Source organism: Neophocaena asiaeorientalis, unplaced genomic scaffold (assembly GCF_003031525.2).
Source record: "Neophocaena asiaeorientalis asiaeorientalis breed wild unplaced genomic scaffold, Neophocaena_asiaeorientalis_V1.1 scaffold131, whole genome shotgun sequence".
In the NCBI taxonomy this organism is placed as follows: Eukaryota; Metazoa; Chordata; class Mammalia; order Artiodactyla; family Phocoenidae; genus Neophocaena; species Neophocaena asiaeorientalis.
Window position 1 is genome coordinate 3,143,666 of NW_020173201.1, and position 17,395 is coordinate 3,161,060.

At 40.8% G+C, this 17,395-nt stretch overlaps 2 protein-coding genes across 3 annotated transcripts in view; one reads left to right on the plus strand and one right to left on the minus strand.

Annotated features, from left to right (window-relative positions):
- PRKG1 (protein kinase cGMP-dependent 1) overlaps positions 1-17,395 on the plus strand; it is a 1,182,852-nt gene that overhangs the window by 650,012 nt on the left and 515,445 nt on the right. The window lies entirely within an intron of this gene.
- CSTF2T (cleavage stimulation factor subunit 2 tau variant) lies at positions 13,769-17,356 on the minus strand. The gene has a single exon (XM_024744837.1). The coding sequence runs from the start codon at positions 17,309-17,311 to the stop codon at positions 15,431-15,433; it is 1,881 nt and encodes a 626-aa protein (XP_024600605.1). The 5' UTR covers positions 17,312-17,356; the 3' UTR covers positions 13,769-15,430.

A 17,395-nucleotide genomic window follows, 5' to 3' on the forward strand; every position in this document is an offset into this window, starting at 1 on the left:
TTAAATATCACCAAGTGAATATACCTGTGTAACTCCCACCATTTTAAACCCCCAAAGCCCCTCTATGTGCCCTCTCCCAATAATTATCTCTTCCTTTCTTCTCAGAAGTGGCCATTATCCTGACTTATTCCAGGGATTGCTTTGTCCTATTTTGTTTTGGTTTGATTTTTTTATTGAAGTACAGTTGGTTTACAATGTTGTGTTAGTTTCTGCCATACAGCAAAGTGATTCAGTTATAGATAGATAGATATTATATATACATTCTTTTTCATATTCTTTCCCATTATGGTTTATCAGAGGATATTGAATATATTAATAGCTCCCTGTGCTATACAGTAGGACCTCGTTGTTTACCACTTTGTCCTATTTTTGGAATGGAATTATACAATCTGAGTTTTTTATGCCTGGCTTCTTTGGATCAAGGTCATGTTCCTGGCATGCATATTGTTGCATGTGGTTGTATTTCTTATTTCTGTTGCTGTCTAGTATTGCATTGAATGAATACACCACCATGTGTTACCGAGTCCAAGCTCGCTCTGCTCGCCACATGACAGGGCAATGAATCAGAGACGAGGTGCTGAGGCAAGGAATCAGACTTTATTCGGAAAGCCGGCAGACCAAGAAGATGGCAAACTAGTGTCTCTGAAAAACCATCTTAGCTGGGTCTGGATGCCAGTTTCTTGTGTAGCATCAGAGAGGGAGAGGTGGTGAGGAAGTAAAGTAAAAAGGTAGAATAGGGCTTCCCTGGTGGCGCAGTGGTTGAGAGTCCGCCTGCCGATGCAGGGGACACGGGTTCGTGCCCCGGTCCAGGAAGATCCTACATGCCACGGAGTGGCTGGGCCTGTGAGCCATGGCCACTGAGCCTGCGCGTCCGGAGCCTGTGCTCCGCAACGGGAGAGGCCACAATAGTGAGAGGCCCGCGTACCGCAAAAAAAAAAAAAAAAAGGCAGAATAGAGAGGGAGCGGTGGTGAGGAAGTAAGTAAAAGGGCCATCAGTCTTGCAAAATGTCTGGAATGACCAGTCTCCACGAGGGGATGTGTAGTTTCTTTTCCCTTGCAGCCATTCACAGGTGGGCAGGGTTCCCTGAGGCAGGCCATTATATATGACTATAATAACAAAAGCAACAAAAAGCAAAGGTTAAAGTCAAAGCAACAGGTCCAACGTGGAGTCCGATTTAGCTCTTCCCTGTTACACACGTATCCACCTTACTGTCATACGTATCTGGGTTGCTGGATTGTTACGAACTTCTTGTACATTTATTTGATGCACATTTGCCAGTATTCCTGTTGGTTAAAACCCTCAGTGCATTTTTTGGATTTTAAAATGGAACAGCTCTGGGACAGAATATACGATTCTGCTGTCCCTTCTTTATAAATGCAGTGTGTAAAGGTTTGGATTTTTTTTTTTTTTTTTAAGAAGGGTATAGTGGGTTTTTAGGAACATCTGGTCTGGACTGGAGCAAGTCTGCCACAACAGAACTGTGAGAATTTTGCCCCTTAATAAGTACTTTCACCAGTGATGCTGAGGAAGCAGCATACTCTTACGGCAGTAACTGTACTTCTCTCTGCTGCCAGTAGTCCACACCCTGGCTTTCGTTAGACTCAGTTGCCACAATGTCCAAAGATAATGCCAGTCACTGGGGCAGATCCCAGGATCTCATCATCTATTTGTGCTCAGAGAGGCACTAGCTTTGGAGGATAGCCTGGAAAGATAACCTCAATATCCGTGTGCCTGTTCAATGCATCTTTATTAAAGCCCTGAGTTGCCAAATGGAAGGAGAAGAAATTGGGCAAAATCCTAGGTGAGAAAGGGACACAGAAGATCCCATATTTCTGTTTCATGGTCAACCGCTCTGATAAGATTTTTTTTTCGTTTTTTTTTTCAAATCTTGAAGCATCGGACCTGGGACCTGGACTACGTAGGTTTTGTTCTTCCCCGTGAGATGAGTAAAGGAGAAAGAGGAGAGGATTAAAGATCAGGGAGAGGTCTTGTGTTCTCACTGTTAGCACGTTTAGTCATAACAGTTTGATAAGACATTAATTAGAAAATGAAGAGCTGAGTGGATTCAGGGAGAAAGAGGTCTTGCTTTCTCAGCATGATCTCAAAGCTTAGCTTAAAAACATTCATTAACAAATGTAAAGGGCAAAACCTATGCAGCTAGCTTCACAAAGCTATCTCTACATTCTGAGGCTCCCTGCAAGCATCCAGCAAGGGAAGCCATTGATAGGGAGGGTCTGGGAAGCTTCTGACCAAAGGAAGTAGTTTATGTGCAAATTTTACCTTCTGTGTAAGGGAACAGAATACAGTTGGACAGGATGAATTGGGAGATTGGGATTGACATATATACACTAATATGTATAAAACAGATAACTAAGAAGAACCTGCTGTATACAAATAAAATAAAATTTCAAAAAATTTTAAAAAAGAATACATTTGGACATTCACATATTTGTAATGTCCAAACATGGCTGGGATTAGGATTTTTTTAAATAAAAATCTTTAGCACAGATCACTACCACCACCATCACCACTGTTGGGCTTGCACCCCGCAGGCCTACGAGGCCTGTGCTTGCCTAGCTTCAAGACGAAAGAAAGAGCCTGGAGTCAGCGACAGAGACATCAGTAGTTTAACAGAGCGGGGAGCTTACACGTCTGAAGCAAGGTCCTGGAGCAACACCCCGCTGCGTGCAGCTGTTAGCGGACAGGACATGGTGGCAGTCTTCACTCCCTGGGAGAAGAGGAGGTTACCAGTTATAGGGGAATTGGCGGCAGATGGGCTCATTAGTTACCAGGGAAACCAGCAGAGGGGCACACCCCTCAACGCCCCTTTGTTAAGAACAATCACCAGCTGGGACCTGGGGCAAGTACATAGGAAGGGCAGTCCTTTGCTTAGGGTGTAGGTGAAGCAGGCACTGGTGAGGCAGGAGATATACAGAGAGCAAGAGAACAGCCGTCTTGAGTGGCCTGCCCATACAAACACCACCCTAGATCTACTTGAATCTGAATCTTTAGGAATGGGAACCAGGAATTGTGTCTTTCAGAAACTTCCAGGAGATTCTGATATGCGTCTGGTGTGAGAATCACTCCTCTAGATAGAGCCTGACTGTGCACGGCTTATCTTCACCTCAAGTGATAAGGGGTTAGTTATTCAGATTGCATTGTTTTATAGGAAGAGGTGACTTTGCATAAGAAAAGAGGGGACTTTGCACAAGTAGCAACAGGGGCCACAGCATGAGCGTCAGTCATTGCCTTTGGGATGTAATGTACTCATATAAACTCATGGGGCTACTGTGGTGATTTACTGATCTCCTAATTCTTCTGCATGAATTTCATGATGTACTCATTTATTGATATTTATGAATATTAATAAATATTTATTGAACACATGGTACCATGCCAGGTATTACTCTAGATACTGAGAATCCAGTGGTGAAGATGAGGTTTCTGACATTTAGATCTTATTTGTTTTTTATTCCTGCAAGTGTCTTTCTTCTCTTATTGCTATATATCTGCTGAAATATTATATAAAATCTATATTGTTAAGTCAATTACTACACTTTACATGCAGTTCCAAGCCAGTAGTCTCTGCAAAAGGACTTGTTTTTCAAGCATAGTGCCTAAGAAGCAACCTATTCATTTACTCTCTTTTTCTTAATGGCTTTGGACTGGGTTCTTGATGGCTAACGTTGCTAAATGTCTCACTCTCGTAAAAACAAAGCCATTTTTTTAAAAAAATCCCATAAAGAGCTTGCTGGCAGGTTACTTCCAGCCACCAAAGTATTTTCCACCTGGATTCCTTTGATTTGTTTCATGATTGATCTCTTTCAGAGAGACCTTTCTCAAATGTCAGTCTGAACTTTTCATTTTCCTTCCTAAAATCCTTGAGTTTCACCCTATACCTTTCAGCACAAAGATCAAACTCTTTAGCTTATCTCTGATTCACTGGGGATCTAGACCCTGCCTTATCTCATGCTACTCCTCACATTTTCCTCCTCACTGAAACAAGCTGTATAGTCTTCTGATAGCACCAGCCTAGTTCATTGCAGCACCTTGGCTCAGACAAGTCCTCTGCCCAGAATGGTTCCTCACTAACCCCTGTCAGTCTTCAAAACTCAGTTCTGCTGCAAGAAAACTTCCCTGACTGCTTTCAGATTCTTGTAATTGTGCTGCTATCGTATTGCAGTGCTATAGTGCCCTGTACTGCCCTCTATTTTGGGGGCTCTCCCCTCTAGGCTAAACTCCCTCAGGGCAAAGCATATGCTCAGAGTACCTGGGACGAAATAGATGCTGAATAAATGTAAGATCAGTGGGATCAGTGTTCTTTTCTACCGTGTTGATTCCTCATTGCCTGACACACGGGGAGCGTTAGATAAATACTCCCTGAAAGAATAAGTGAATACAATGAACTATGTATACTTTTACTTCTTGTCTTCTGAATACTACATGTTGTGTGAGAATCTATGGCACAAGAGGTGGTGTATTTATTGATCTAAGTGCATGGGCACTAATTATTGACTAGCAGTTTTAATGATGCTGTTAACACTTAAGATTCGTAGTGGAAATACCCAGTCAGGTGATCTATCTGTGATTTTTGAACTATTACCCAGGATGATAACTAGCCATAAAGTAACTCACGTCCTCTAAGTTTGTGCTACCCAATATGCTAGCTGATAGCCACATGTGGAAACTAATCAATTAATTTTAAATTTGAAGAATTTCAAATTTGCTTTCTCAGTCTCATTAAACACAATTTAAGTTTTCAGTAGCCACATGTAGCTAGTGGCTGCCGTATTGCAAGCATTGATATAGAATATTAGATTTAATGATATAGTAACAAGTTCATAAACTGGAAATTTACCCATTTTGCTTTTGCTCTTTTTAAGTAAAATTTTGAGAAGAAATATGGTAGTCATAAGTAAATACGCTTCAAAACATGGTGAATACTTTGACATAAATTTGCTTATTGAAACCAAAATGTATTTGCTAAATTAATGCCAAGTGAACGTTAAAGAAGAGGATACTCACTAAGAGTTCCTAAATACAAGTCGCATGCCACTAAAAAAAGATCTGTAACTTTGAACTTCAATGTAGTTCAGTATTGTGGTAGTTTCCAATTTTTGGCAAAATAAGCATATTTATAGGAATTGTATACGTTAACACTCTTTACTTAAGCTGGCCGTATTTTGTAAAAGCTTTTTCCAATACCTGTCTATAATTCTGTAGGATCATTTTCTTAAGTCAGGCTGAGGAACACTTGATATGTATAAAGCACAGAATACTAAATGGGGATTGATTAAATCATAATATTTTGGTGCATTTATGCTGAAAGCTTTAAATGAGAGTATAGCATAATGTGTATCATCTTTGAAAGCATGAAGAAAGGGCTGAGCTTTACAAAACAAACAGTTAAGATACATGTACCCTAAATATAACACTATAGTGCAAATATTTTCTCAAACTTTTTTTATTGCATTGTTAAAGTTTGCTTTAGATTAAGAGAAACACATTTTCTAAAATCTTTCCTGTATTGTACTGGATAAAATTATAGGAAATAGAAATATATAAGCCATAAAAGCTCACACGAGATAAAACCGTGATTCCATTTCTATTGGTTTGTCTAAAACAAGATTTCGGGAGATTGAAACCTCTTGGGTCAAACAGAGTCAGCTGTTAGAAGGTTTTTCAACATAAGATTGCCTTCACCTTTGTAAAGTTGTATTAGATTTCTTCTTGTACAAAATATGGCTTTACTATATAAGGAAATACAAAGAATGTGGTAAGGAGAGAGGTGATATTTTTCTTTCCCTCTCCTGATCTTACAGGCTTTTCATCAAAATCACATATCAGATCACTCTGGTTTAAAATGTCTCCTTCTCTGGCAGTAGACTTTTCTTGGGAGTTCTTTCTTTTTTCTCCTAAAGTGGAGGTCCTCATAGCCGAGCTAATTCCTCCCATGCTCTATTCCTCTCTCTCTTTTTTTCTTCAGGGCGTACAGAGCAATAAACAGAGCTGGGTCATGTTTTCATGTTTCTCTTACGGTTTCTGTGTCCCCAGTTTTATTTTTTTAGGGATAATACCAATATCTAGCACATATCAAGAGTAGGCATGGTGCAAAGTGTGCTGCTAAACAATTCTCTCAACCACGCTAGGAGGTAGTTAGCTCAGTGGACAGAAAGTGAGAAAGAGAAATGGGTCACGTAGGTAGTATTGCTGGAGACAGAATCTAAACACAGGGAGAGACCATGCTCTCTGTTACAGTACTGCATTGCCTCCCTGGAAAAACACCCTCTGTTCCCTTCAGAGTCAACTAATGTCTTCACCTTGGAGGAGAGGACAAAGTTTTCCTCAGCTCTCTTAGGGTCCCTAGCTGGGTCTGAAAATTAAACTGACCAAGATTAACAGGAGAAAAACATAACCGAATTGATTTAATGCACGTTTTACGTAACACAGGACTCTTCATAAGGAAATGAAGACCCAAAGAAACAGACCTGAGTAGTTTGATGAAGAGTGGGCAGTCCTATAGAAATATGATGGTCAGAAGGGTATGAGTCAAGTGCAAACTGGGGGAAACTTAGCAAGTCCTGTTTGTTCTTCTCAGCATCTCTTTGTCTTCAGAGATAGGGAAGCCCCTTTCCTCGGGGTATAGGGAGGCACCTCTCACAGGAGGGTTTTATGGGGAGAAGGCGGAAGGTCAAAGTGACCTTCCTGCTTCTGCCATTTTTTCATACTCCTTCAGCTTAAAGCATTCAGTATGCCAAGGTGACATATTTGGGGCTCACGTGTCCTAAACCCCACCAAGAGATATAAGCCATGATAATTCTAACCTACATTCTCCAAAAGGGTGTAGGAACATAACTGAAAACTGTCACTTCTACTACTGTAACTCGACCCCTCCTATTTCAGGTCACTTCTCAAATCACGAAAGAACTAATTTTCTTCCTGATTTAGAAACTGTCATCTGACGATCTGTTACCTACGATAGAAATGCTGAAATCATAAAACATTTTATTTATACATTTTATTTATAGTAAATAGATTACATGGAATAGGCATTTCTCCAAAGAAGATATACAAATAGCTAACAAGCACATCATTAGCCATCAAGGAGATGCAAATCAAAACTACAGGGAGGTTCCACTTCACACACACTCTCATGGCTATAATAAAAATAAATTAACAAGTGTTGACAAAGATGTGGAGAAACTGGAACGCTCATTTGTTGGCGGGTGGGGATATAAAGCAGTGCGGCCACTTTGGAAAATAGTCTGACAGTTCCTCTAAGCATTAACATAGAGTTATCATATGATCGAGCAATTCTAGGTATATACCCAAGGGAAATTAAACAAATGGGCACACAGTAACTTGCAAATAAATGTTGATAGCAGCACTGTTTTTTTGGAGATAGAAAGCAGATCACTGGTTGCCTAGGGCTGAATGGAGAGATGAGTGAGAGTAAGAACTGAGGCTAATGAGTTCAAGGTTTCTTTTTGAGGTGATGAATGTGTTCTATATTTAGGTTGTCATAATGGTTGCAGAACTCTATGAATATACTAAAAAACATTGCATCGAATGCTTTAAATGGGTAAATTTTATGGTATGTAAACTGTATATTATTAATTTTTTTGAAAAGATGACAGGAAACATAAATCTCAGTATTGTTTAAATGAGATGTTGACTAGAACTCTCCAGAAGATAATCTTTTTTATATATTTCTTGTAAATGATTTACTATAATTCCATATAATATGTTTTCATTCTAGTTTTGTATTTCATTTTCCCCTCTCTGTTCTACCAAAGCCCAGGTTTAGTACTTGATTCTTTGGAGGAAGAAAAAATAAGGACAAAAGATTGATTTTATACATCTTTCACTATTGCCTAAAAATCACTTTTTCTAGACTGTGATAAACTTCATCACTTAGTAGAAACGATGCCTGACATTCTTCACATTCAGTCCCTAGTGTGAAAGCTGTTCTGTCTCCTCACTACCTCCTTCTTAAAGCAGAATGATGTGATGGGGAAGAGTAGGGCTTGAGAGTTGCACAGACTTAGATTCACTGGTGCTTCAACCTCCTACAAGGTATGTGACTGAGGGCAAACTAGATAACTTCTCTAAGCATATTTCTTCCTACTGCCTCCAGATTTTAGTCAGCTTGGAGATGATGTTTGTCAAGGGCCTGGCATTAGGTAGCTCCTTGATAGAAGCTTTTTTTTTTGCGGTACGCGGGCCTCTCACTGTTGTGGCCTCTCCCATTGCGGAGCACAGGCTCTGGACGTGCAGGCTCAGCGGCCATGACTCACGGGCCCAGCCACTCCGCGGCATGTGGGATCTTCCCAGACCGGGGCACGAACCCATGTCCCCTGCACTGGCAGGCGGACTCTCAACCACTGCGCCACCAGGGAAGCCCGATAGAAGCTTTTTATGTATTAACCATGACTCAACCTTCCAGAAGAGGGCATGGAACTTATGACTGACATCTGTGTTAGTTCTGGAGCCTTTGAAAGGCCCTTGCTACCACCTTCCTCCCTCAAAAACAAATATCTCCCCTACCCCAGTCTTGTGGCTGAAGCCTGAAATTCCACTATTACAGGCTCATTTCATCACTTCAAAATATTTGATCACTGTGTAAATAAAAATGCGTATTAGAGTAAAAATATTTTAAACAATAATATTCCAGGTCTATATCAACTTAAGTGAATTTTTCTTCCTTTTCTTATTACAACAAAACAAAAAAGCCTTTAGTGGTATGGCAGGTAAGACCCAAAAGACACACTGAGGGACTGGATGAGCTGGAGAGGGCACTCCTTGCTGGGGGCGGCAGCCCCCATCTTTCATGTCAAGTAGGTCTGCATTTCTGGCAGGGCTTCAGTGAAAAAAAAAAGTTAAACCTCCACTCCCCCACCCCCCAATTCCTTCTTCTCGTTTTGAAGAGTGAATTTGTGTTGAAATACCATTTTCCAGCCCTGATAATTTGCTCAACTTCATCACAGTGATCACAGGAGATGAGTTTTCACAATCCTGCCTTGGCTGACCCTGGCTGGGTCAGTGGCCAGCTCATCTATCTTCCTTCTCTTTATGAATCATCCTAGGCAAAAAGGACAATGGACAAGAGATGCAGAAAAGCCTCTTTTCTCCCCAGGATAATCCAGCTCTAATTCCTCAGGAGGGGCAGCTTTGGGCCATTTTAAACCAAGGTCATTGTTGTTCAAGGCTCAACTAGTTTGCCTAGTTTGCACTTCCCAGCAGAGGCACTAACTAGGGAGGAATTGCTAAAACCTGTTTATCTGAAAACAATGACAACAAAATCCCCACCAACCAAAGATCCTATAAATCATTTCACTTCCAACTCACAAAACATTCTAGTTAAGCAAATTTTGTCTTCCCTCTAGGCAAACCAAGTGCCAGATTACTAGAATACAAGTAGTCTGAACACGTGTGAAAAGGAGAGATTCAGATTCACATGTTCCAAGGTCATCTTCACAGCTTCACAGTGATGCTTTGATATCACTTCTTGAAAGGCCTTGATTTGAATTTAAATTGTTGTTTGCTAGAAATGTTTAGAGTTCAGTCAATAAACCCAATGTAAACTTTCCTTTAAGGGGAAGAAACATTATTTGTTTAATTTACAAATTTTGATTTGGTTAATTTGTACCCTTAATTATGATCAGGTTCAAAGACCAAGTTTAAAGGCCCAGATTACAGCATACAGTTTTGATGCCATTTTCAATAACTCTACTGAAAATAAATTAACAGAATAAATGTTGGGCAGTTACTTTTAACTGCTTTGGTTATATTGGTCCTTTCTTTTTGGTACATAGGAATATGTAGATGATGTTTGAAAAATATTTAGCAGCAGAATTCTATTGACAGTTTATTCTCACTGAAACATAAGCACGCTGATTTTATGGTTTCAAGATTTCTTCTGTTTGCAGTAGCCGAGATATAAACGCAACCTAAGTGTCCTTGTACAGATGAATGGATAAAGAAGATGTGGCATATATATACAGTGGAATATTACTCACCGATAAAAAACCAAATGAAATCTTACCATTTGTGACAACATGGTTGGACCTAGAGGGTATTATGCTAAATGAAATAAATCAGACAGAGAAAGACAAATACTGTATGATTTCACTGACATGTGGTATCTAAAAAACAAGCACTAAACATTTCAATCAAATCTAATAGCTGTGTTTTTATACAGAGTAAAAGCAGGAGTTGTAAACTCCAAGTATTACAAGGACTGACAAGTAATTGTGTGAATCAAACCCAGCATAAGATCCAGGGAAAAGCTGGGCTCGTGGACAAATAGGAGAATATATGCTGTACCTAAATGCATTCAAATTCAAAAGTTTTGAGAACCTTGGCTGGTCAAACAAAACATATCTGCAGGCTCAATTGGCCCACAGGCCACAGATTTGGCGCCCCTTGTCCAAAGACATTTAAAGCTTCTACAGGACAAAACTTTGACAAAATTAATGGTGGTGGGATGGGGGGAGATATGTGATTCTAGAGATTTCAATACTGTAATTTCTCTGTTTCTTAAAATAGATGAGGATCTTTTTCTCTGATTGATGACTGATACATGTAAAATGATGAGATCATTTTGGCTAAAGGATTACCTAAAGATAGGAAATATATTCTATTAATAGGCAGTGGTTGTGTTTACTCTCTTAGAGCCAGGTTTGTGTCTGGCAATTTTTTTAGTCCTTCTTATTTGTATTGCTGTATTATTTAACATGTGACCAAGGGTGACATTTGGGATATAGAATATGACTTTTTGAAGATTAAGGCACCAATCTAGCCCTATATAGGCCCTTCCATCACATTAATTCAAACATATGATTTTTAATGTGGCTCATGTTTTGAATATTATTAAGGTGAACCTTTAAGATGGAACTGGAAAGTGTGTTATTGCAGATGTATTTTTTTCTGTGGAATGTCCGAGGATAAATACATAAGTAGATTCCTAAACAAGTACAAGTTGCTTCAAATCCACTCAGGTAGGAAAGCAATCAAAGGCTGGCGGGTACACTGAAGTGGCCTATAAGCTTTTGCAGTAGAATCACTGAAGAATGTTAGTAATGTAATAAGACAGAATTTTGATTAACACAGCTAATTAAATAAACAAAATAATTTGGAGGAAACTGCTGGCTTCATTTCTTGATGCCCAAGAAATTAACCATTCTACCTTTGTGAAAGACAACAAATAAGAAACCAAGCAGATAAGATTTTTTTAAATGACCAAGCTTTGTGACACATATGAGATGGATTTCAAATGTCTGCAGATTTTATACATATTGAATAATACAAAATAGATTACAGTTGAAAATGTTATATATTTTATCCTAACTCCTTGATAATTAGTCACCTACCTTTGGGAACTAAATCAACTCCTAGTTATAAAGAGTTATCATCAATCAGAACATCTCGGTTCTTTTTTTTTTTTGGCGGTACGCGGGCCTCTCACTGCTGTGGCCTCTCCCGTTGCGGAGCACAGGCTCCGGACGCGCAGGCTCAGTGGCCATGGCTCACGGGCCCAGCCGCTCCGCGGCATGTGGGATCTTCCCGGACCGGGGCACGAACCCGTGTCGCCTGCATCGTCAGGCGGACTCTCAACCACTGCGCCACCAGGGAAGCCCTCTGTTCTTTTTCTAGGTAAATAGTTTGGTATTTTTATGTACAGCATTTAATAAGCACCAGGTTTATTATTTTTGACAGTGCTACCCGAAAGTCACTTTTGATACACTACATGTCCTTTACTGGCATAAGCTTTATATTGTGGTACAAAAATATCTAGAAGAAACATGTCCGTTAACATTTCATGAGAAAGGTAATTTGTAATATGAATATCTGTGAAGCTGATATTTTCAACCATGGGGGTAAAACTTTTAAGGTGACAGAAGCAAATGAAAATATTAAAAGATCTGGTTCAGTTAAGATCTGAAATATACATATGAAATATATTAGCATATTAGATACCAATATCATGTAATAGTCACACTATCAATAATATTTAACAATAATATTAGTAATTATTAATTAGTTTGAATATATTCATTTCCTTAAGATGAATTAAATCTTGACTCTAGAGCATTCTTGACAAGACTGATGAGAAAAGCGAGCTCCAAGCAGAAATCTGTCTGGCGATTAGCCGGCAGTGTAAAGCACTGAGAGGCTGACATATTCTTTTGTGAGAAGACTGTGAGATGTAACTGATAAATCAGTTTATCTGCCACAGTAGGTTGTTGCACGTAATTATCCTTAGACCTCATCAGCCCTAAGAGAATGGCCTGACACACCATAGGAAATCAGGTTCTGTGTGCTTAGCTAATGTCCCATCACAGCATGGAAAAGCAAGCTTTGGAAGCTGTGATTATATTAAGGTTCTTTTTTTAAAAAAAAAAAAATGCTTTCTACCTTTAGAATTCTGAGGAGTTGAAAAGTCATACACGATCTCACTTCGATTAGCCTACCTTCACCTGAGATTCACATTGGCTTCTGTCTTATCAAATGGTCCCAAATCATTAGTCTTGGGATACCACCACCATTAAAATGTATTTTGATATTAATCAGTAATGTAAGAGGGAAAGGGCTATGAGCAGGCACTGATTAAAGCTGATGGTTTATTTCCAAACAATATGCACTGCCCAAGAGGAATAAGCCATAAAGAGGCATTTGCAAATCAGTGTTTCACCCCACTGTCTTCAACTGTTGTTATTATGAATCAATTTGCTTTCATTTTAGTCTATCCATATTTGGGAAAATGCAGGATGCCAGGATTATAACCAACAATTACGTAGTAAAACACGATTCTGATTGTAGCAGACACACACTGCTTGTATACATCAGTACTGGAACAGTCAGACCATGCGTGAATTGGAAATGAGGAGAGAACCGATTTTATTCAGTTTATCAGAGTATAGGAGATTGCTTGTATTATGTTTCTAATTTATTTTCTAATGCAAATAGTTGTTATAGCTCATTTGTTCTGTGTGGAATTTAAATCCTTTGTAGGGAAATTCATGTGCTCTTAACAGGATTTTGTTTTTCCACTAAAACTCTGATAAAATGTTTTGTCCTTCCTTCTCACCTGCAATTTTTTGCTATGGAGAATATAGAAATGAGTAAGACAGTCTATTAAAAGTGGAGTGGGGGGGGTAGAGAGTAAAAGTAAAATAGTGCATTGCAATATAACAAGTGCTGTCAGTAATGAAGATACAGTACCTGTAAGGTGTTCCTGGGATACAGAGGCGTTCTCAGTGGGGAATACAAACAAAAGCAAGCCTAACAGCTGAGTATCCAAGATGTTGCTACTGATACCTACTATAGAAAAACATGATTGGCATATATAATATATAGGTATTTCAATTGTGGAACTTTATAGATAATGAATCTTAAAAAAGGTATTTCCATTCAGTCCTGTAATTTCTTTAGATTTGCCTTTTTCATTTGAAAGAAAAAGTATTCAGGCCCCATGGAACTCTCAATAGATAACTTTCGAATAACACATTTATTAAAAATAAACATCATGGGGCTTCCCTGGTGGCGCAGTGGTTGAGAGTCCGCCTGCCAATGCAGGGGACACGGGTTCCTGCCCCGGTCCGGGAAGATCCCACATGCCACGGAGCGGCTGGGCCCGTGAGCCATGGCCCCTGAGCCTGCGCTTCCGGAGCCTGTGCTCCACAACAGGAGAGGCCACAACAGTGAGAGGCCCGCGTACCACAAAAAAAAATAAAATAAAATAAACATCAGACACTAAACTCAGCCTTCATTGTACATTCTTTTTATTTAGTCTGCATTAAACAATGCAGAGATTTTACTGTAACAAAGAGCATAACATTTAATAGTTTTCAGTTAGAGCCTTTCAATGAAAGCTTTGAGATAAAGCAACTACAGTTTCAAAGTAATCAAGCCAACTCTGAATTAGTATTAACCAGAACCACTATACATGTAAAGGAGAGTTATCCCCTCCAATAAGGGGAAACATATAGAAAACATGAGGAAGTTAACAGTATGAACAATAAAACGGAGTAAAATAAGTAGCAGGAAACATCGTAGGGAGGTAAACTTTATAAAAAAGAGTGAATTATCCATTTAAGATGTAAAAACCTTGCAACCGGAAAGTAATTCAATTTCTAAGCCTCCACTCTCTCCTTGTATTAATTTTTTCCTCTGTAATTAGGTATTGGCTTTTCTTCTCCTGAGTAAGATCACCTGGTTATTTAGGTGTTTATACTTCTGTTATTAGTACTTGTTCTGTCACACAAATGTTTGTCCCCACATCCTCAAGGCTTACAGACAAATTAAGTAGTAGCTCTAAAGTTACTGTGGTAAGCCCCACCTTCCTACTGATTTTTAAATGTCTCATGGGCATGTATATTAGGATTAAATGGCTTTATTACTTGTAAAAGGAAAGTAATAACCAATTTAGCAGATTTCAGGCTACAAGGATATCTTTACCTACCTGGGCTTCAATTATTCTGGTAAAATGGTGAATTTTATGAACTATTTATGAAAAGTCCAATGCTATGTTTAATTCATGCAGATCAACTGGTCCCTACACAGATTTTGGGGAAGGATGTGAGAGAATTATTCAGATTCAGATTTAGGGCTTAAAGACTATTGAGAAATGGGAAGGTACTGAGACAGAGAGTCTCATCAGAGCAGATTTAAGTAACTTCGCTGACCTAGAACTGTCCCAGCAAAATTGTCATGCACAAGGCCAGGCCAAAATATCGCTTGAAAGATGGGATAAATGAAATAACATCACATCAGATGCAGCCCTTGATTTTTCAGGTAGCATAGCTTCAGGAAAAAAACAATTCCAATACCACAAGTTGAGAATTATCTGTTTAGCTCTTAACATTCTGAAGTAATTCCAAAACAGTACAGTACTTAACCTAATTCAGCATTCTGTTGCCCCTGAAATAGGATTCTGTGTTTTAAATGGCTTACCAAAAACTATTATCTTGTAATTTTGAGGTAAACGTCTTTATTTTCTTACACAACCAAACATGTTAAACTATCTTAGTACATTACCATTTTTAACAGGTCATCTTTTAGTCTTTAGGTGCAGTTTTCACATTGCTTTGCTCAGTATTTTAAAAATGTACTTAACACCTTGTAGACCCTTTTAACAATGCTGCATATTCTTTGTAATCTTATTTGGTATAATATAATCATGTTCAGAGTTATTTTTGTATTATTTACAGTGAATTAAAGTGAATAGACCCACTTCCCCCCTCCCCCTACCCCACAATTAAAAACAAAAACTAAGAAGACTACACGAAATGAGATTAGGTTCTGAGAGGAGGGAACTCCTACTAATCACTCAAGGGTGGGGATACGAAGTCAAATTACTGCACCCACCCATTCTCTATGCTACAGAAAACCTTTGTGGGACTACTGCCAAGTATTTTCTAAAACCTTTTAAGAAGCTCCAGTAGATTTCTGGATTTGTTCCTTTAAAATCAGGATACTCTGCCTTTGCTCAGGAGGCAGCATGGCAATCTGATCTGCAGTCAGTTGAAGAACCTGCATGATCAAAGCTGCCTTTTCTTGATCCTGTGGGGTTACCTGACTCTGCCCAGGACTAAAACTGCTAGGCTGGCCTCCACCTTGCTTGCCTGCCCCTTGCATGCTTGCTCCCTGCATGCCTGCTCCCTGCATGCCTGTCCCTTGTATACTCGCCCCCTGCATGCCTGCCCCCTGCATGCCTGCTCCTTGCATACCTGCCCCCTGCATGCCTGCTCCTTGCATACCTGCCCCCTGCATGCCAGCTCCTTGCATACCTGCCCCCTGCATGCCAGCTCCAGGATTTCCCACCCCTGAAATGCTTGCGACCTGTCTGGGTCCCTGAGGACCACCTGCCCCCATATTAATAGGACCAGCACCCTGAATTCCCCCAGTCATAGGGCCTCTTGAACTGGGGCCAGGGCCCCTCATCTCCATTCCTCTTGCATCCATGCCTCTCGCTTCCATCCCTCTGGCTTCCATTGCACAAGTTTCCATTCCTCTTCTCTCCATTACTCGTGTCTCTAAGACCTCAGTTTCCATGGCTCGAGTCTCCATCCCTCGAGAATCTCTGCTACCTCTACCATCCATAGGTAGACCCCTTTGATCTATCATGGGTCCTCTGGGTTCTCCAATGAGCAGTCTGGGATCTCCTAATGGCCCTCCCCTCATGTCATGTGAGGAAGGGCCCCGGTTGTCATGACCAGACGCATGGTGCATTGGAGGACCCTGATGTGGTGGGCCAAGATAGCCTCTGGGCTCTACTTCTCCAGTGACTGAAAGCAAAGTTCCTCCACGTGGGTCATTTGGAGCATCCCCTAACAGTCCTCGAGGAGGTAAGCCACCAGCAGTCATGGGTCCACGAGACATTGGAGCTCTAGGATCTGATATCTGCACCTGTCCCCGCTCTAAGGGCACCGGACCAACCCCTGGCATTCCAACTTGGGGCTGCATTGCTCCACCAGGAGTTAAGGGGCCAGGGCCAGGGCCAGGGCCAGCAACTGCAGCTGGAATTGGGCCCGGGGCTGGAATTCCACCCTGGATAGGGGTCTGCATCAGAGGAGGGATGTCTTTCACAGGTCTTCTGGCCAAATGCTGAGGCTGGGGGGCTGGAGGATTCTGCTGGTTGAGCAGAACATTAGGTCCTGGGCAAAGGCCAGGGCCAGGGCCAGAAACGGATTGAGATTTGCCTGGGATGAGTGGTGTGACATGTATTTTGCGATGCAGAATTTTCAGAGCAATCTCTGGATCCATGATTCTCATCACTACTTGAGCCTGCAACAGCGCATAAGCCAGTTGTGGGTTTTGAAGTAACATATTTCGAGCTTCCTGGTGACTGTTTTGGACACAGAGCTTCATCTGCTTCATCAGCTCAAACATCTGCTCCGGGGGCAGACTAGCGACTGCTCTGGTAATTGACTCAGGGGCATCTTCTGGATCGATGGGGTCCCCATAGGGTGAGTCAATGATGGGCGCTGCAGGCCCTAGGCTCTTTAACTCCTCCTTGTTCTTTTCACTGGCAGCATTGTCCACCCGAAGCGCTCTCCCGCTGAACTCCCGCCCGTTAAGGTTCCGCATGGCACTAAGCGCGGTCTCCTGGTCTTGGTACTCGCAGAAGCCATAACCCTTAGGTTTTCCCGTCTCTCTATCGTATACCAGCCGGAAACTCACAACGGAACCAACCTCGGAGAAAATGTCCTTCAACTGCTCCTCCGTTGCCTCATACGGAATGTTTCCCACGAACACGGAACGCAGTGATCGATCCATTGCCGGGTCTCTCACCGTCAAACTCGACATGACTCCGGTTGCGCACACACAGCGGACAGCAGATTCTTCCCAGAGTCGTCCTCTGGCGACTCACACTTCCGCCGCGCAACGGAA